The sequence below is a fragment of the Eublepharis macularius genome, chromosome 11 (assembly GCF_028583425.1).
Source record: "Eublepharis macularius isolate TG4126 chromosome 11, MPM_Emac_v1.0, whole genome shotgun sequence".
NCBI lineage: Eukaryota > Metazoa > Chordata > Lepidosauria > Squamata > Eublepharidae > Eublepharis > Eublepharis macularius.
The window spans coordinates 75,032,649-75,054,549 of NC_072800.1; the positions used below are offsets into that span (position 1 = coordinate 75,032,649).

At 41.1% G+C, this 21,901-nt stretch overlaps 1 protein-coding gene across 1 annotated transcript in view; it reads right to left on the reverse strand.

Annotated features, from left to right (window-relative positions):
- PARD3 (par-3 family cell polarity regulator) overlaps positions 1–21,901 on the reverse strand; it is a 706,595-nt gene that overhangs the window by 391,684 nt on the left and 293,010 nt on the right. The window contains exon 5 of the mRNA XM_054991157.1: positions 12,919–13,053. Coding sequence (XP_054847132.1) covers positions 12,919–13,053 — 135 coding nt within the window. The remainder of the gene's footprint in view (positions 1–12,918; positions 13,054–21,901) is intronic.

Below are 21,901 nucleotides of genomic sequence, written 5' to 3' on the forward strand. Positions count from 1 at the left end.
TGGAGAAGTTAGTCACTGTCCACATGGACTGTTCTTTATTCTTCATTTTCACTCACTTATCACTAAGGCCCCCTCTAAGCTGCTGACAAACTTACTTTTATTTGGCAGAACTGCTACTCACAGAAAATTGATGTCTGGTCACTTGCTCTTTCTAGGCTTCCTATAATTAACAGGATGCAGGCAATTGGCTTAACTTTTTAGTTGCCAAAAGGAAGGGACAACCAGTCCAAACAGACCCGATTTCTTCGATTCCTCTCGTATCACAGACAAGAAATTTCCAAGCAATGTACACTTAAAGAATCCACATCTTCCACATGTTTTCCAGACTAAGGTGAAAAGATTTGGAGTAGAGCAACATAGATAGCCAGAATGAGTAAGTAGTCCTCATGTCTGAATTGGCAATCCTTGTTTGTTTGTTTCAATAGTATTATGTACATGAAACATTGTAAAGTTTATGAGAAGTTTATTATCGGTGTATGTTACCAGTATTAACATGAGTTTATGTTGTAACAGCAATAATAAGCACAGACAAGTTGTCATGGAATTATAAGTTTATTTATTATGTAATTGTATTTCATAGGCAGTTGGGGAAGGGCCATGAAGAAGCGGTTTTGGCGAAACGGGAAAAAAACGAGGCTGGCGAACCGGTTGCCAATCTCCCGCCGAGAGCTCCCTTCGGGGTAGCACGGCAGGACAACTCCACTGCGTAATAATTTTGTGGGCTGAAAATTCACCCTTAAAATAAAAATGAAGATGTGGATTCTTTAAGTGTACATTGTTTGAAAATTTCTTGTCTGTAATACGAGAGGAATCGAAGAAATCGGGTCTGTTTGGACTGGCTGTCCCTTCCTTTTGGCATTTATACACAGACCTCCCCTTGATATATTGCATTAATTTTTTAGTTGTCAATACCACTACACCTTCTCCCTTGGGATCTGTAGCCTTGGTTTGCAATGCCCGTAATTCTCCAAGGTCCCATGTTATTATGTTAGCACATGGTCTCAATAAGAAACTGAAACTGAAATTCTAATAATGCTTTGCTGGGTGTAAGCCCAACTGAATAGAACAGACCTGAGTAAGACCTACTCAGACCTGCTCAGAATTGCTCTCTGAATTTTCATGACTGCAGCACTGTCAGGGTTCCTGGTTCGAATGTCCCTTTCTCCCATTAACTCACTAGATTGCCTCAACTTCAGTCCAATCATAAGTAGGGATGCCACGATCTTCGCCACAAATGAATCAGCCAGGTGAACTTACCATAACTGAAGTTAATCTTGGAATTAGTTCATTAGTGCAACAAATGGTTTGATTTCCTTGAGAATTTGCTGTGGTCAAGCAGCACTTGGAGCTGAAGACAACTGACCTGTTTCCTCTGTTGCACAGGTGCAAAAAAAACAAGAAATGGATCACAAAAACCAAGGCAATGGGTGAAACAGAGTGCCCCACAGTAGAATGAGCTATAATAATCCTCTTTCCTTGATCTGAGCCTCATTCAATAAAATGGGACATTTCTAAGTAACCCCGCTTAGGACTGAATTTCAGTTCCCATGGTGTGGAATGACAGCCCCCAGAATACTGTGAAGGGCCCTGGGATTGAAATGGGTGCTCTTCCCAGGCTGTCTTGGCTTCCTAGACCACACCTAAGCTGATCTCAGATGCAGGCCCCTTTGATTCAGTGAGTTTACTCCCGGGAATAATTTCATCCTTGTTCCCCCTTGCAGGGACCATATTAGAATCAGTCCCACATTTTTCTTGGGAACTGTTCTCAAGTAAGCATGCACAGAATTGCATAGTGGTTGGACGGCTTGCTGTCATGTTGCCAAGTAAGAGGGGATTGTTGCTTGGGGACCGAAGTAACATCTTTCCAGGGATGTTTTGGCCTCTCAGTCCATCTTTAAGCAGGTCTGTTCAGATGAAGGATTCAGACTAGCTCTACTTTCTGAGACCATATTAAACCCATTCTTTTGTTCTTCTAAATCTGTTCCTCTATGCGGAGATCCTTTGCAAAGCAGCTAAACTGTAAGCTGTAACACCATGCTAGCTGGCTATACTCAAATTTAATTAATGAGAACAAGAAGAGGCAGCATTTATTTTTAAAGCAATTCATTTTGGAAGACATTCATTTTAAAAAGATAGATTTAAACATGGTTGCACATAAAATAATCATGCAGTAGGCTGTGCAGTAGATGCCAGAGACAACATGGATGATAGATTCATCAAGGAGCTGCAGCAGTTAGGGGAAGCAGGAATTAGACTGGCAGAGAGGGTTGAAATAAGTTTGCAAAGGTACAGTACAACTTAGGAAGAATTATTGTTTTTTAAGGTATGCTGTTGGCTTCTTTCTTTTGTTCTAAACTGAACTTGCAGCATCTGTCAATAATTGAATAAAACTGTAAACTCTGCATGATTTTGCCAGTTTCTTTTTCCCTTCTAGCAATTCTAGCAAACGTACATATGTGATTAGTATTAGATTTCTGTACAGAAGTTTCAGTCTTTACCATTTATTTAGTGCAAATGAACGTTCATTTAAAACTAGATTAAAAAGATTAAAAAACACATAAAAACAATATTTAAACCCTAGAAGCCTTGAATTAGAGCACACTTTCTATTTTGCTAGTTTACAAAGAGTATCCCAAGTCAGTAGTAAGATATACTAGACAATTGCATGCTTTTGATGATTTATTATGAACAGAACAAACATTGCTTGCATTGATGTTTGATTTTAAACGCTGCACAAAAATCTGAGAAATTAGGGAGACATTTTGAAGCATTCAGATTTTGATCGCCTTTTTAAAGCTGAACTAGACTTAAACTTTCCCCTTTTTTTAGATGCTGGCTAACAGATGGTGATAATTAATAACAACTTGTTTATTTTCTATTAATAATTATTAATATTCTAAATAATGTCAGACTCTCCTTGTGGGTGGGAATTGAAAAAGGGTTTCCATGTTCACCATCCTCCTAGATCAGAGGTCCCCAAGCCTGCAAAATCTTTGGAATTCTGACAAAAGATGATGGGTGCCACCACAAAATGGCTGCCTCAGGAGGCGGAGCCAACCACAAAATTCCACAGAGTGAGGTTATGCATAACTCTAATAGTAATTCTTCAACATTTCAGGTAGAAGCTCTATTTAACTGGATGTGTTTTAAAATGAACATGTTTAAAAATATTTTCTTGTATACCTACACATAAACACAGTGAAGATCTTGTGGTGTGGTAGCAGTCACCGCTGGAGCAACTTTTTAAAAAATCTGCACAGCCAATCAAACCTTCAGTGTCCAAACAGAAGCCCTGCTGGGCAAAACCCCCACCTGTCCCCATGCTCCTTCTAAAAACGTTTGGCGGGCACTAGGACAGGTGTTGGCGGGCACCATGGTGCCCATGGTTTCAGAGAAATGCCACTGAGATGCATGATCACCTAGCTTTTTAGAGTTCCATGCTGTAGAAAATACATGAAGGTTTCTTTACTGAATACTTGATTGATCCAATTGCATTTTTATTGAGGCCTAAATGGTGAGTGAGTCATATCTTAAGAGAGAGGAAAAACTGTAAATAAGTATACGTTGATTGCTGACAGCAAAAGCTGAAAGGGTCTGTTTCAGTGTTTGCCAGGGTAAAATGGTCAAGGGAGGAAATCTACAAACAATAGAAAAGAAATTGGAGCAATAAGCCATGTTTTTCATAAGCTCTAATACATATGTGACCACAGGTTAAACTCTCAAAACAGCTCCTGTTGTTTTGTTTTTCTTCCGTGAAATCATCCAGGTTCAGAATAAATAATGTGGGAAATGATGGTAATAAATTCAACTGTATGTTAGAGTGTCCCTTCCCTGTATTATTTTAGTTCATTCTGAAAGACATCAATAATAGTCATGGAACTCTTACTGGTATTGACACTGCTTCAGTTGTTATTTTATCCTGCCATATGTGAGATACTCAGGTGGCCAGTTTGGTTGTTGGCCAGTACTCTAGATCCTTTCCCACTGTTCTGTATTTTGCTAGGTGGTTCACTAGAGAATTGCCTGTTTGTATTTCTTCCCTAGCCCCTCATGCACACACATTGAAAAATTTGCTGTTGAAATCAGCCATGTAGAACGTTTTTGACTTTAAGTCGTGGGTAATGCCTTGAAGTCTTGGGTAATGGTGAGGGTATTAATGATTTAAGTTAATGAATGAATGATTGGTTCATTAAATATTATTTAGTTGTGCTTTGTTTTAACCACTAGGCATAGATAAATATACACTGAGCCTCAGTAGGATTTTTATTTTTTCTCTTTTTCTTCTATGGTTTGATTAATCAATTAATTCACTTTTGTCCATTGCAGGCTGGCTTACAATCAGATAGTGTTAAATATTAGTATAATTCAACTCTTTCACTGCTATCAGCAGTCCTAGTTGCTTAAGTGTTTCCATTCAGTGTGCTTCAGGGCTTTGAAAGATAAATATCTCGGCTCTCCCAGAATTTATCCCCTAGTCCCACAGAACTCGTTTTTCCATACCTAAAATTATTAAACTCAGCTGAGCACTCCTCGGTTAGATCAAGGTCCCAGTGGGACTGCGGTGGGAATTTGGCCTCCATGAAGAGTGAGTGAATGTTGTTGAACAGTGCCCTTAATTACTGCAGTGCCAAACTAATGCATAAGTGAAATACATTAGCAGAATTAAAAAATTGTCTTTATTCCCTTTGTGGGCAATACAGTTAATGAATATAGATCTGACCAAATGAAGATAATTTATTTCAGTGGTTTACATCACTGTAAAAGTTTTTACTTTAGTGCTGCCCTTTCATACAAACTTTAAATATCAGCTGCCCTTCTATCCACTTCAGAGATTGTGAAGGTTAAAAGATTTAAGTGAATTAAAGCAATTCTCTTAATCATGTTTATAGAGGATATTATTTCCTCTGCTGTGAATTTTTTCCTGTTCACATCACTAGCCAGAAACCATTTTCTAACTTGATATTTCAGAATTTTTTTAAACCAATGGTTGCTAATAGTTTGTTTCAAAATACAAGCTCACATTTAATCCTCCACAAAAAGTATGCACCTCTGCATTATTGCAAGCATTCCCCTTCCTTATTGCTTGGAATGATATGTTTTATTGTGCTGCTCCCCCCTTTTAACATTCCTTCTAGTCTTCCGTTTCCAGATCCTTGGCTGCTAGAAAACAGGGATCTTACTGATGAAAGACTTTCTCATTAATCTAGATTACATAAATGTATCTAGTGTGAATCTCCAGTTGAAGGTATGCAGGCATGTCCACATCAGCATGAATTCACCTTCAGACTGAGAAAGCAAATTTCCCATAAATAAAAGGGAAAACTATTTACTTCTCTTCTACCTCAAATCTGGAAATACAGACTATACCATATTATTATAACATGCTAGAACAAAAATGGCTTTGAAATAAAGAAAATGTCTTTATTGCAGAAAGTACAGGTTCAATTGGCATTGATCTCAGTGGGAAACTGGCCTGCTTTTCCGATTGCTAGGAGAGCCATTTCACAGTGAAAGATAAATAGTCGACAAACTTTAGATGTGTATGGAAGGGGGATCCATCTGAAAGAGTCCTAACTATAAACATTGGGCACAGGGAGGGAATTGAGGCATTTACAATGTCTGCATGGCAACAGTCCTTCTGAGGATCTGTGGTCCTGGGACCTCTGGTTTTGTCAGCCTCATCAGTTAATTAGGTACAAGGGAAGGATTCAGTTCTGCAATTAAAATTTTAATTCTTTAATTAAAACTGATTACATGATTTAAATGTTTGTAATCGGTCACAGAAAAAGCCAAGCTCTGTGAGATGGCCCTTTTTTTTCAATGGTAGTGGTTTCCATTGGATGGAAACTTACAATTATGAAACCTGAGTTTTATAATTGTTTAGTTCTGGTGCCACTACGAATACTGACTTTTGAGTCTCTGTCCCTCAAAATAACATGAAGGTTGATTTGGATGCCCCTAAAAACTGAGGATAAAGGTTGCTCACTATTAGAGATGGGCACGAACAGCAATACGAACAAAAAAAAGCCACGAACAGCCCAATCCGCTGTTTGCGAGCAAGCTGTTGACGAGGCCCCGTTCCTGGTGAACATGTGTTCATTCCAATCCCTCTTCGTGGCGTTCCTCAGCCATTTGGAAAGCCAGACAGCCTGGCACCTTTCAATCAATTCCCCTGGCAACATAGGCATGGACTGTCTGAACTTCTTCTGGCTTGTAACCCCTCAAAGTAGCTTCCAGCAGAAGCTACTTTGCCACTGTGAAGAGAAAGTGACATTAAAGGGGGAGACCCATGGATCATGCATTTCTCAGGGTGCAATTTTTCTGAAACTTGGGGGGTCTTCAGAGGACAGTGAGGACTATGTCCCCTGAAACTTTGGTGGGTATTGGACATTGGGAAGGTCAGTTTGTAACCCCTCAAAGTAGCTTCCAGCAGACAGTCCAGTTTTTGCCACCGTGAAGAGAACATGACATGAAAGGGGGAGACCCATGGACTCTCCTTTCCCCAGCTCAAGTCCCAAGGGGGCCGTTCTGGCTCCAATGAACCTCCAACTACGAACATGTTCGTGAACATGTCATGTCCGTCGATGTTCGTGAATCCCTGTTCGTGGATGGCAACGAACATCGTGTTCATTTTTTTCCCTGTTCGTGCCCATCTCTACTCACTATCCTCCAAGATCGCTTTAAAGGGAAGATTTCATAGGAATATACAGCATTCATTATGCAGCTGTACATGTTTGTTACATAATAAATAATGGGTTGGATCCTACCAGCTTACTGCTAGTAGAAGTGGTCCTCCTCTTTTTCCACCAAAACCTTTTTTTTTAATTCCAAAGCTACTCCAGGGATTGGAAGACTTGTATAGATAAATAGCCACAAAGGGCAGGGGACCGCGCACATCAGGTGAGCTCTATCTCCTCCAGTATTATCAAGACATTTCATCCTGCTCTGAATTGTGGAAAGTTGCAACAGAGAATTCTGTCCCCTCTTCAAAGCCGCAAACAAATCTCTTCTTCTTCAATGCACATCCATCTTAACTATCCCTGAGCAGACGCACTGTACAACAGCAATATACAACAGCACTGATCACTACTACATTAATGGTTTTCACAAACCCTTGTTGAAATGTTGGGTGCTCCATATTCTAAACCAGTCTTCAGATGCTTAAAGTAGCCAGTTGACTTAAAGAGGCCAACAGCAAACATGTTCAGTGGTAAAACAGCTAAGAAAATGCCTTCTAAGAAAATCTTGTCAATGTCTTAAGAAACATTATCAGTTCCAGTACCAAAATATTCAATTTTTGATGTGCAAAGCTATGTGGAATGAAACCTTTTATTTAGGAGTGCAAGTCTTAAATATCTTTCAGTAAGTAGTAGGTCATTTAGACCATCTGGAATACGTGACTTTAAAGAGCACATCTGCTCACATGACTGAATTCTCCTCCATTAAAAAAAAAGTCACCTCCATACAGGGAACTAGTATGTTGTGGCCAAATGTTTAGGATAGAACCCTTCTCCTACCAATCTGGTATTCTAAGGTAGAAGGAAGACTTGTTTTTAAGGAACCAAATTCAATCATCTGAGCTCACAACAGCAGCCTGAAGTGGTACAACCTCTGGGAGAAGTAGGCGTTTGGGTCAATACTATAGAGAAAACTTTGCCTCAAGCATTACATTCCTATCAAGTGCGACATTACACTGGATTATTCAGGAGAAAGTAGTGCATTTGAAGACAAAATGGGGAAGAGGTCTTGGAGAAACCTAAACTTTTTCACTGGTGTCCCCAACCACTCAGCATCAAGCTCCATCTTCGCCACTAGTCATAGTTATAATAGCATGCAATAGAATGTTCACAGCCAATGACAGCAATGACTGACAGTGAGATTCAAAGTATGGCTAGCAGCCTGCTAATTGCAGTAATATAAAAATACAGAACTTGCAAAGTGTTGTGATTATTTCACAACCATCATTTTGGAACAAATGCTACATGAGTTACACATAACAGGGTAATTCATAAGGATTAAACACCACTATAGACCATTAATATCATTCAAGGAAAGGATTTATAAAACTGTAAAAAAATAGCGTGCAGAACACACATTTACTCTGGAAATAAATGGGTACATAATTTGAATGCTGTACATGCCTGCAGCCGGATATGAAGAAGCAGATTTAGCTGCTCTGTTTTATAGGCTATAATGGGCATGGCGCTTTAATCCCATACCATTCATCCTTACACTCCAAGAAGGGTCTTATAATGTAGACTGATCTTTATATTCAAGTACATATTACTAACCAGCAAGTACTGATGCTACTTACTCTCTGCTTCACAGAGCTTCAAAGGCTGGACTGCCAATTATTTCACATTACTGGAAATTGTGATCGTATACTAACGAGTGGGCAAAAAAAGCGTGCAAGCTTTTTCACATCCTTTTACCAGATGTGGAAGACCAGAAAAGTGTAATGAGAAGCAGCAATTTCTCTAATAAGATCTGGCTCAGTTCTCTTAATAAGCCCCTTCTTTACAGCCTATTGAGACTTACTTAAGAAGAAGTTTGTTCATAATGGCGATGAGAAGTTGCAATTTGAGATATGGAATGAGCCAAGGACAGGGAATGCTCTCAGTGAAAAGATGCAAAAAAAATCACTCCACAAGAAAGGAGTCCCTTCCACAAAGCAAATGACACTACACAGGGCTTTTTTTCAGGGGGAACGCGGGGGAATGGAGTTCCGGAACCTCTTGAAAATGGTCACATGGCTGGTGGCCCCGCCCCCTGATCTCCAGACAGAGGGGAGTTTAGATTGCAGCACGGAGGGCAATCTAAACTCCCCTCTGTCTGGAGATCAGGGGGCGGGGCCACCAGCCATGTGACCATTTTCTCTGAGGGCAACCCACTGAGTTCCACCACCTCTTTTCCCAGGAAAAAAAGCACTGACACTACAGATATATTTATTGTGTCAAGATAGAAAGTTAGTGGCTTGGCATCAGTGACAGTGTTAACATGACCACTTATAGCATTGGTAGTAAAATGAAGTATTTGGCTAAAGCTAAGTGCTACCTTTAAACTGAACAGAACAAGCCTGGTTAGAACAAGTGTACAAACTATGCTTATCCAAATAATGCAAATAAGCCAGTCTGGAACTCTGTTAAATTATTGGTTTCCAAAATGAGTTCATTTAATCCAGACTAGAGATGGAGACGAATTGAATTACGACCCAAAAAAACACATGAACCAGGTCGGTTCGTGGTTCGCGAACCAGTGGTTCGTGGAAGCTCATTTCCATGAACTTCCACAAACTGGACTACTGGTTCATTTGGGTCATATTAAAGGGGTAGTTTAAATGACCATTTCCCCAGGGGGGATCCCCCCTCGCCGCCTGCCAGCTGATAGTTTAAAGGGACCTGCCGCTTGCAAGCAGCAGGGCCCTTTAAACTGCCCAAACCCCAGCCCCCAACCCCCAGCGCCAACCCCACATTTACCTTGCCCAGCCACCCTGCGGGACCGTGGTGTCCTCCCCTCCTCCCGCAAGGGGTGGGAAGGCCGTTTTTGGCTTTCGACGCCGCCCTGCGGGCCTGCACAGCAGCAGAAGAGACCGAAAACAGCCTTCCCTCCCCTCACGAGAGGAGGGGGAGGACGCCATGGGCCCACAGGGCGGCTGGGCAAGGTAAGTGTGGGGCTAGGGCTGGGCTGTTTAAAGGGCCCTGCCGCTTCCAAGCGGGGATTACCCCCGCCTGCCATCTGATAGTTTAAAGGGACCTGCCCCTTGCAAGGCAGGAAAGGGCCCTTTAAACTGTCAAATGCCACTTTTCCGGCCACTGCTAAGCGGCCAGAAAGAGGCATTTAAACCCCATGAACCACAAACTGGTTCGTAAACTTGCCCCAGTTCATGCCAGTTCGTGGTTCCTGGTTTGTGAAAACCGTTGAACCATGAACCTCATGGTTTGTTTGTTTTTTGTGGTTCATGCACATCTCTAATCCAGACTCATGTTTTTGTGGACCCCAAGCAGGATAATCACCATGTTTTCCTCCTCACCCTCACCACAAGGTACCAAGACCTCATCAGACAACTCCCCTGGATCAGATCAAGAGCCTATCAAAGTAAGCAGTACATTTTGAAAAACAACCAGACAGATGATTCCAGAAAATTCACTAGTATGAGATACTCTATCTTTGATCACGGAGGTCCCATTTAGCTATCATAGACCAATCATCTTTCATGAGCTTGCCTTTCCTCCATGGTGGTCATCATAACCATTTCTTCTGGAAGACAATTCCATAAATTATGCAGATCTTCTGTCTATCCTATCAGATATACTGGTTGACTCTAATTTCTAGTATTATGAGAGCAAAAAGCGCAAGTGTAAAACCAGAGGTGGATCTACTGTGAAACTAATGAAGCTTAAGCTTCAGGCCCCCTAATCCCAGAGGGCCTAGATGGGACTGAGAGAGCTCTAGAAGAGCTGACTGACCCAAAGTCACCCAGCCGGCTTCAAGCAGAGGAGTGGGGAATCAAACCTTGTTCTCCAAATTAGAGTCCTACTGCTCTTATCCACTACACCAAACTGGCTCTCAGCTATGATTTGCTTAACATTCAAAATTCATAGTAACTGACGACACACAAAAGTAGCCTGGGCAACATGGAGAATCATGAGAGTAAAAGGTTTTTAAAAATTAAAAAAGTAAATTATTATAATTCGATTTTGACTTGTATTCAGGCTGTCAACTGCAAGTTTTATTCTCAACTTCCACAGTGCCATGCTCCATTCTGCTCTCATTATGGGATTTCCTTCCACTATTCATGCCCTGTTAAACAGTTTCAGTTTAATTAATTATCCCACTGATATGAAATCACCAAAGGATCATTCCTTTCTAGGTACATGCACACTCATTAACATCAAATTTAATAGATCATTAAAAAAGTGCCCACAAAATCTTTTTACAGATAAAAAAGAGGGAAGATGAAAATCAGTTAACTAACATAATAAAAGCACGGTTAGATATCACTACTTCTGTCTCTATAGTAATTTTGCCCCCCCCCCCTTTTTAAAAAAAGGTCTCATTAAAAGCTTCAGGGTCAGAATAGCACAAAATACAAATCTGCTTAAAAAATATTAGAATATGCAAATGAAAGTGATTTGCTTAGAAGGTCACGCTATTAAGACTCGTGATTCAACTCTCTTTGAGAAGCGAACTTTTAATTTAATGGCAACAATAAGAAACGAATAACCATGGACAAGGAACTTTCTCTTTTTAAGATTCATGAATGATAGTTCTGTAAACTCTGACAAAGAAGCTCTGAAGATACTGTAAAAGAGTTTTCTGTAAATATCAGAGGCACGTAAAATATTCAAAAGTTCAGGCCTGTCTAGAAAGCAGTATACTTTCTTGAAGGTTGGATGGAGGATCCATAGAGTATCTTGTATTAAGACCTGAAGCACATGATCAGCACTCTTGTGGTTTATCTATTGCTAGCTAACCTATACACTTTCATTGTACGAGAAGGGATACAAGTATCTGAATGTGCCCCAAATTTCAACCCCACTGTTTTCCATGGTTACTATCTCACTACCACCCAAATAAATGCCTTGAATTTATTTTATGAAAGATGGCAGCAAATCAATGAACACATTAGGCTGCTAATGCTTGCCAGCTTGGATTTTCTTAGGAGTAACATACAATTTGCGGTCCTCCATTTCTTGTCACTGAACTTCAGTCCTGAGCTGATGCATTAAAAACTAATTGCCCTAAATAAGCAATTAAAAAAAAAGACCTACTAATGCAATGTTTTCCAGCCTGTGGGTTGGGACCCGAAAGTGGGTCGCAAATCCTCTGAAAAGTGGCTCCTGCCCTTTGCACCCTTCTCTTTCTCTCCTCCTCTTCCTTTGCAGCTTCTCACATTCTCACCTTGCTCTCCCTCTGCAACTCTAATGAGGGGAGGAAAGTTATCTTGCAGCTAGTAATTTTACAATAGTAGCTGGAAGATGGATAAAAAGGCAGGAGAGCAGGCAGGAGCTGCTCAGAGCATGGAAAAGCGAGAGGAGGAGAGGTATGTGGAAGTGCAGGCTCTGTCTTGGCATTGCTTCTTCAGCAGCCAACCTCTTGCCAAGACCCCTGCAGTGCCTCATTGCCCTCTTCCTGCTGTGGGAGATGTACAGTATTGACCTACTTGTCACCCACCTCTTTGCCAATACCTGCTATCTTCCTGCATCTACTCCACTCAGCACTCCCCCCACCCAGCACCTTCTCAATCTCCTGGACTAGCCCTGGAAGGGTCACTATACAAAGTAAATTTGGACTCATGGGTCACCAAATCAAAAAGGTTGGGAACCACTGTACTAATGTCCCAAAACCAAAAACCTAATAGATAATTAGGTCTAATCTCCTAATTGGGTCTAATCTCCTGGCCTAAGAGCCAAACAACATGATCAGCAGATGGATTTATCCATAGCTGAACTGTACTACTTCAGACTGCCAGGGGGGATAGCTCAGAACCATTTCAGAAACATTAATTTAACAGCTTGTGTCTTAGTTGTATCTCCACTTTCAAGAACCTATATTGCACTTATGCAGTTCTTTCCCTCTGCTTTGACAACTGGTTTGCTCTGCTCTCTCAAATTTTACTTATCACTGGATCCAGATGCTCTTAAACTCCCAACATTTTAACTAATTCCCTCATTTTTATCTGAAGTGGAAAGTTTACTGATGACGTTTTATCTACTTTTTATTTACTTCAATACCCATTCAAGTGGTCACTGCAGATTTCAATACACTTAAACCATGGCTATGGCCACAGTTGGCCGTTATGAGAATCACAGCCCATCTAATACTCATAACCAGCATCTTTATTTAAGAATACAGTTGTGCATGCAAAAGCATACAATTACCTATATCTAAATATAATCTAAATATACAAGCAGTTACCTGTTCTTGCCTCTCCAGCCATTTATCTACCATAGGATGTGTGGCACTTAGTGACGAGCGAGCATTGTCCCTCTGAAACTGGTTAGACGACCAACTACTGGTGTCCCGAGGGAGGCTTCTATAATTTTCATCTTTCTGTTTCAAAACAAAGAAAAATGAGCTATGTTTTAAAAAGCAGACCAAAACAGCATCTAGAGACGCAAACATGCAGAAGGGTTTTCTTTTCCTTTTTTTTTTTTTTAAAAGGATGATACAATGGGAAAGATTTAGGAAGAAAAACAATTCACAATTTAACTGATCAACTTTGTTTACAGTTCTAGGGCCTTCCATACGTATGTTCTAGGAATGTGAAGTTTTTTTACTACATGAGCATAGAAAATGCAATACTCAGAACAATTTGACTCATGTAGAAATTGTGCAAATATCTATGTTATGTATGCCCAGAAGCTACAGTGCTTTTTCACTGAAGGCAAGATGGAAAGAAAGCAATTAAGTTATGCAGTTAATTTATTTACTATATTTTTTATCCTCCATTTAATCTTGCAACATCCCAGTGAGATAAGTTAGGCTGAGAGATTGTGACTGGCCCAAGGTCATTTAGAGAGCTTCATGGTAGAGTATTCAATGGAGATGGGGATTTGAACCTTGGACTCCCACATGCTAGCCCAGCATTCTAACCACTACAATGCACTGGCTCACAATCAAGCAGGTATAGGAAGTTAGATATGACTGCATGACTGAAGCAGTGGCACTTGCTCCACATTTTGTGGAGAGCCATGTTTGCAACTATCACCAAACTTCTGTCACTTTTCTTACCTTTTCTTCTGGTGACAGCTGTTTCAAGATGGGAACAATCTGTCAACCACAAGTCCCACTGCACAAGGGCCATGGAGAGGTTCTTGAAACATGGGGCAGGTGCCAGACTGAGGAACAGTGCTCAGAAGAGTCACAGGTAGCATGTTAAAAAGCCACATGTGCCTCCCAAGCCAATGAGTATCACTGGCCTAAAAGATGAGTTGCTCAGAAATGGGACCTCTGCTGGACATGGCAATTTAACAGACTTGATGGAGAGTTACTAGCCCCTTGTGCAATCAGACACTATGACAGTTAGTGCCTGGTGGTCTCCACTTTTGTTATATATTGGTGACTGCACAGCTTTCATTGCCATTGACGTTATTTGTGGCGTAGCCCTGTGATGGGGGAAGGAGAAGAAAGGAGAGCTGAGGGGGAGAGCTCTGAGGTAAAATAGAGCTCCAGACTGAATGCTGTCCTATTATCCCACACTCTGGCCTCTCTTTCCCTTTTGTTTAAACCCCATATACCACAATACCCATAAAAAGGGGGACACAAGCTATTATTTACTGGATGGCAGTGTGTAGCTTTCTGTTCCCTAAATGGCTTTTATTTGGGACCCTAATAGTGTGGTACATGATAGTGGAATGAATCCCTTTCCCATAGCTATTTTGACTTAACAGACAGCACACAGATGGAACATAACAACCACCAACAATTTATTTACAGGAAATAAGCTGCAGGAGCAGTTAAAGATTTAGTGTGGAATGACTAGTAAGAACAAATATACAAGAGGCTCGCACTCCATTACCCACAGTTTATGCTTTTCCCCCACTGACAGTTAACTGAGGGAGAAATTAATGTTTTTTCTCCAGATAGGACTTTTCACCATTTAAGGTTCATTTGTAACCTCTTTACCTCAGCTGACAGGCTTTTACTCAAGTACTAGGCCATTCAAACTTTCAGAGAACCTGGACTCAGACACAGTATCAGAAAAGTTAAATCTGGGAAGGGTCCTTTACAGGCTGCCTGTTTACACCTTAAACAAGTTTCCTATCTTATGCTAACTCCAAAATCATAAATAAAAAGCCCAAATTATTACAATCACACAGAATAAGGTGCTGAGATTCCACTGCTAGAGTCACTTAATAATAATAATAACATTCGATTTATATACTGCCCTTCAGGACAACTTAATGCCCACTCAGAGCGGTTTACAAAGTGTTATTATTACCCCACAACAATCACCCTGTGAGGTGGGTGGGGCTGAGAGAGCTCCAGAGAACTGTGACTTGCCCAAGGTCACCCAGCTGGCTTCGTGGAGGAGTGGGGAATCAAACCCAGCTCTCCAGATTAGAGTCCCGTGCTCTTAACCACTACACCAAACTGATACACCAAACTTAGAGGGAGACTCATGCAGCATCTGTGGTATTGTGCTGTTCCTAGTAGTGGCACAGACAGTGTATCAATGAAAGCACAGATCTTCATTGCTCAGGAGCATCAGCCTTCATCATCATGCATGAGGCAGGTATGTCACAGATTTGGGTACAGCCCTGAGTGAGGAAGGACACAGTCACTTGGGAGACAAATTACCAACAAGATAGTCTAAAGACGTTGCAGCTACCACTCAGCAAGTTATACAATACAGTTGTAACATGAGATATCAAGTTTAACATTGACCAACAGCCTAACAGACAATCTGACCACACACAGCACACCACAGTCACTATACCAACACAACGGCTCAGATCAGAAACTATGCCAATAAACCTAGGCTTGGGTTTACATGATCCCCTTGGCCTTCTCCCATGAATGGCCATACATCAAATCCAGCGTACTAGGGTTGCACTTTTCATGAAAACCAAGATTCTGGGGTACGGGCAAAGATTGCAAGATTGCAAGTTATTTATTGTATCCACTACAAAGCATAGCAGGAAGTATGCAAACAGGATCTCCCAAGCTCATTCATATACAGACTAACCAGGATTTGCCATTCCATTTGAGATGAGTGATGTTCTTATACGTATATTTGAGTCCAGTGGCACCTTAGAGACCAACAGGATTCTCAGGGTATAAGCTTTCGAGAGTCAAAGCTCCCTTCTTCAGAAAACATACGTGTGGATCTCTGCAGGCAATATGCAAAGCCAGCTGTGTTTATATTCTATCTGATATGCATGCAGTTCCCTGTCACCCTAAAGCTCAAGACCACTATAAATATAAAAAAAGGCTTAAGATTTTATTAAAAGGCACAACAGGAGAACAACTGGCAAAGTCAAAAGTCACAGAAATCTCTGCCTCTTTCTAAAGTACAAAGGCAGCTGGCTGGATTTTAATAGCCATCCAAAGGCCTTCACTGGAAACGGCAGGTCACATGCAACTGAATATTGCTTCTCACTCCATTTCCTCTTTGTGTCAGAAACAGATTTGCAATTGCTAAAAGCCAAGAACAACTATTTAAATCATTTGAGGTGGCACAAAGCTAAAGCAAAATCACAGCTGGGATGAGAAATATGACTTGACGTGAAGGAAAACCACTCTAAGCCATAAGTTATTGAGGCGACCTTGTCATATGACAGGGCTTTCGCTGCTGTGAATGAGCAGATGAGCATCCCTGTTAAGAGGGGAGGTGAGAGGGGAGGATTTGCGTTCTCTTCCTTATCTTACTGTTATAAGTAAGGTCCTTACTATGTGGACCAGGAATTATAATTTTCTAAGAAGACTTTTAAACTGTATCACAGAATTCTATTTGATGCAAACATAACTCTCCATGCAGCTGACATTAAAACTACTCCAAGGGGAGAACAAATTTTTTTTTAAAAAAAACTAAACTTACATGTCTACCTCAGATCAACACCTAATTATGGACTACAGTCTTATTTTTGCAGAACTTGCTGTATATCTTTCTGTGTGAATACTGCAGACAAGTTCTGAATGAGCCAGTGGATCTGGGTGTAGGCTACAAGTTAAAGGTTCACCTTCTTAAATGCAGAGAAGTTAGCCGTGTTAGTCTGTGGTAGCAAAATCAAAAAGAGTCCAGTAGCACCTTTAAGACTAACCAATTTTATTTTAGCATAAGCTTTCGAGAATCAAGTTCTCTTCGTCAGAAACAAAATCCAACGGGAGGCTGCTGAACTGGAATTCATATGCAAATTTGACTCTGTCAAGCTGGGACTGAATAGGGACTATGAATGGTTATCACATTACCACAGGTAACAGATTTCCTTTACAGAGGTGGGGTCTGGGGGAGCTCAGTGGTACCTGGCGTGGGCTTTCGGGAACCACAGATCTCTTTGTCAGATGCATCTGGCAGGGAGAGCTGTGGTTACCGAAGGCCCATACTGCATTGGAATTGGATGGTCTAGCTGTTTGGCTTCTACAAACTAACAGGGCAAACTCCTTTGAAGCCAACTGATACACACACCAAAAGGAGATGTTTACATATACTAGCAAAGGAATGTTTTGATTGCTCCCTCCCCCTCCCCCCCTAATTGCCTCTTCCCTCTCCTGCTCTTCTGTGTTTGACCAGTCTCTGTATCAGGCATCTGACGAAGAGAACTTGATTCTCGAAAGCTTATGCTAAAATAAAATTGGTTAGTCTTAAAGGTGCTACTGGACTCTTTTTGATTTCACCTTCTTAAACGCTCCCTAAAAAGGAAACAAAATCCCTCTATAAAGAAAGTCAACACATCAGACAAAAGGGGTTTATCCTAGCTTTGTTCTTGATGTGGCAACTTTCCACATGGAGGGCCTTTTTAATACTGGACAATGTTTATTACCAACTTTGCCCCCATACTCTCTCCAACAACACGATCACTGGATTTAACAGCACCAGTTATATTATCTCAGCCTCATTCACTTGTTCATCTTCCAACCTTCTATATGCCATCAAGTATCAGCAAAGCCCTTCAGCTGTCTATATTGGACAAACAGGTCTGTCCCTTCACAAAAGAATAAATGGACATAAATCTGATATCAAAAATCACAACTTTCAAAAACCAGTGGGAAAACAGTTTAATCTTCCAGGACATTCCATCACTGACGGAAGAGCAGCAGGTCTCAAGCAGAGAAACTTCAGAGGAAATTACAACACAAGATTGCTGGAATTGAGTTTATTTGTAGATTCCGAATAATGGATCCCAGGTTGAATTGGGACATTGAATTTTTCTCACTAATTTTCTGTACTTTGCACCCCTATTCCATCAAGCTAATAATAACATGTACTATAACTAGCTTTCTGACACTCTAATCTGCAACACAACTCCCACCTTCTGTCTAGATTATAAAGACTCCTTGTCTTTTTCCACTTCTTGCATCTGACAAATGGAGCTTTGATTCTTGATTTTTTTATTCAAGTTGGTCTTTACGGAGCTACGGGACCCAAATCTTGCTCTTCTACTACCTTAATGATAACTCAGATTTAATCTCAATTCAATTTACTGTAACAAATCATCTGAAAAGAAGTATTTCAACACAAGGGCCTCACAAAAATCTCGCAACATTTGACAAAGGAAAATAGCTGCACTTACAAAGTGGTTGACTTGCCAGGGACTGATGCAAATAAATGAACTAAAACTAGCACTCAGGGAGCAGGAAGAGGGCCACGGGCTTGTACAGTCCCTCCCATTTCATCAGTCTGTCCACTGCTCTATAGGTTCAGAGTTACATACAACTGTTGCCAACTTAGTTTAAAAGTAACGTACCTAAGAGAAAAAGTGGACTGTAAATACCAATTGCACATTAGAACTCACTGATTAAATTAATTAGAGTGATGAGTGTTATGCATTGAGGCTGCCCCACACAAAGCAAGTCATGCTGCATTAAGTTTAAAAGAGCTCCCTTACAACAGCACTTGTCACATTTCATCGGTTCACAGAGCAGATCAACTGCTGCTTCTTGTTTTGCTTTTATCCTGCTGATTGAGGACCTGTTGTATTGACTTCCACTGGTTATGGCAATTCTGTTGTTTAAACTTTGAATCATTTAAATGACTTTGCTTGGTCTTGGTATTTTAAGATTTTTTACTCACAAGCCACTTTGGAGGTTTTATGTGGGGAAAGTGGGATAGAAACATGGGCTTAGAATTTCCATGTGTGTAAGGGGGGCATTTTTCCTGATTCCGCCCCCCAAAAACTTTTGATGCTGTTCTTGGGGGTCCTCTATGCACACAGATACCTGGAGCAGTATTTCAGGCAGCATTTTGGACTGCAACAGGACAAAGGAGACAGGGAGGCTGCAATGGTCACAAACCTGCTTAACTGCTGGGCTGTATTTTCTGTGTCCCCTTTCCACCACAAATTGCACAAGATGGGAGATGGAGCCCTTATCTCACTCCAGTGAGTCACATCTGGATGCATGCACTTTAACAAATGGAGGTCAGTTTCTAGCCAGAGAAGCTGGAATTCTTAACCCCATTCATTTCCAGCTAAGAATCCCAGTTACTGGGATAGAGGTTAACCTCAGCTAATTAAGCCACCTATATTCAGCCAACTAATCAGGGCAAGCTAAAGAATCTATCTTCTATCTCAGCATGGCCTGGAAGAGAAACAAGGAAAGAGGCACACTGACATTTTTTTAAACTAAGGTGACCTCCAAGCTTAAAAAGAAAACTCATTACTTCAAGAACTGCAGCTAGGAGCCTCACAAGAGGAGCTACAGTACTGACATGGGTATCGGTTACAATTAAACGCTCAAATTTTGAAAAAAGATTTCCTCCTTATAGTTTGGGAAGCCCGTGGACATGTGGTGTGCTGTAACACTTATGATGGGAATTGATCACTACTATTCATAGTAGAGTCAGATCACAATGGTTACAGTGACGTTTACCTAAGACGTTTTTGTGGTACTTTAAAAGCATTTAAAGCCACGCAGTGCTCAAATGTTAACACTGATTTCCCTGCAGGATTTTGTCTCCAAAATAAGCTGATAATGTTTGTTGGTCTCTTTTTTGCTGTATTTGCAGCAGACAATAAGCATGGTAATAAGGAGTTGGTGGGGGGTTCCATATATTTCCAAGAAGAACAGCTTTATACTTTCCCAAACTGTAACAGCATCTTAACTATGATCTTAGTACACATTGCCTGTGCAGTTGGTACCAGAGATTTTCAAATCCAACTATTACAATGTAGTTGGATTTGAAAATCTCTGGTACCAACTGCACAGGCAATGTGTACTAAGATCATCCATGCTTTGACCCCCCCCCCCCCCAACCTACATCTCATTTCAGGATTCAAGACATTACAGATAAAAATGGTCAAGTCTACGCTACAAATAATTTTATACAGATTTGTCCTTCTCGAAACTGCAAGTAAACTATACATGGACCTCAAGCTAGTATGCAATGGCCAAATGCATGCATTTTTTATCTCAGTACAATAGTTAGGAATCTCATGCAGATATGCCAGCAGGAAGGAAGAAGTAAGGAGAAAACAAGCTGGAGCCAAAAACTGGCTTGAATATGAAGCACAGCAAGCAGCTAAAAACTCTACCTAACAAAGGTAGCTAATTCATAGCCCTTCAAGGAAAGTGGTTTACTTAATCTCTCCTGGTACTTTGTTTTTATATATTGGTTGTTCAGGAAGCAAAAGTTCTTCTTTTGGCTGTTACTAAATACTGTATCATCTGATACGATGTACAAGGAAGAATTTTATTTTTAAAAGGTTTACAACTGGAACCCACAAAATAATATAATATAGTATTCATACTGTAATAAAGTGAATTTCTGAAAAAAAATGTGATTCAAACAACTTTGCTATAGGGACAACTTTTTAAAAAAAAATGACAGGGTTTTTTAAAACGTACTTTCAGAAAGTAAATAATACTAAGACTTGGATCTACCAGAGTGTTTCCATAGAAAGAAAAAAAAACCTGCCCACACAATACGACTTTTTCACACCTTTGCCTCCTACCACTCCAGCCCCAAATGCTTCCGTTAGTGCACATGAATATCCTTCTGTCCATGTAAACACCCTGATGGATCCAACCTTAAATATAAAATGCACAAAATGTGCACTTTCAACAGCTATAATATGGAAGGCTACCAAACTTCATCTTTTTTAACATGAAGACTGCAGGTTCTATTGGTGTTAGAGTGGAACACGCATTCTGTGTCTGAACACTTACTGCATAAGATCCAGCAACACAAAAGACTTTGCAAGGTTTGCCTCAAGATCCCTGATCTCCTCGTCACTCCCCTCCCCACAGCATCCATTACTGACCCTGGAAAAGTTTATTTTCTGGGTTGCAGGGCCTCCTTGGAACAAATGGCACATGGGCCGGGAAACTACAGTGGAGAGGGGGAGGGACAAAATCGCTTCCTTCTGCCTCCCCCAGCATCAGAGCTCCACTCAACTCAAGAACAAAGGAGTGATTTTATCTCCTGCTCTGTGCAGGCTCAGAACCTGAACAGGTCCCACAACCAGTGTTCCCACTAATGTGAGCACGTGAGCAATCGCTCACAGATTCTGACTCCACTGCTCACAGCTTCTTAGATGTAGCTCACAGATACTAACCCTCAGGCGGCCCCGCCCTCCCACTCAGCCAGCATCTGCAGGTGGGCCCTACAGGGATGAAGCAGGGATCGAGCCTCATCCCACTTCTCTTCTCCCTTCCTGGCTGTGGCTGGTTTGGCCCCCAGGGTGGTGCCAGAGAGCACCTCCAGCCACTGCTGGCTCTCTAGCTGGGGAACAGAGCAGAGCTGAGTGATCGGGTCTGGCCTGACCCATGAAGCCTGAAATCGCTAGGATCCCCTCAGCCCCAGAGAGCGGGGGAGAGGAAGTAGCGCCTCAGCCGCCACCATGGTGAAGGCATCATTTAACTTGGCCTTGGCGCAGAAGGAGGCTGAAGAAGTAAGCACTGACTCACAAAAGCTCATCTTGAAATAAACGTGCTAGTTTTTAAGGTGCCATTGTCTGCTTTATTTTGCAGCAGCAGACTAATACAACTACCCCTTTGTAATCAGCATGGACATAGCCATTTTTATACAGACGTATACTCTGATTTTTGTGGCCCTTTCACCTAATGGCTTTTATTGTTAAATTGTTTTGATTGTAATCAAAACAATTTGATTGTAATTTTTTTTAAAAGGAGGTGCACTCAAAACTTTAATGAAAGTTGTTGTTTCAGCTCACAAAGTAGATTTTTAGCTCACAACACTGCAAAGTGTCAGGTGTGTGGGCGCCCCCTTGTGGCGGGG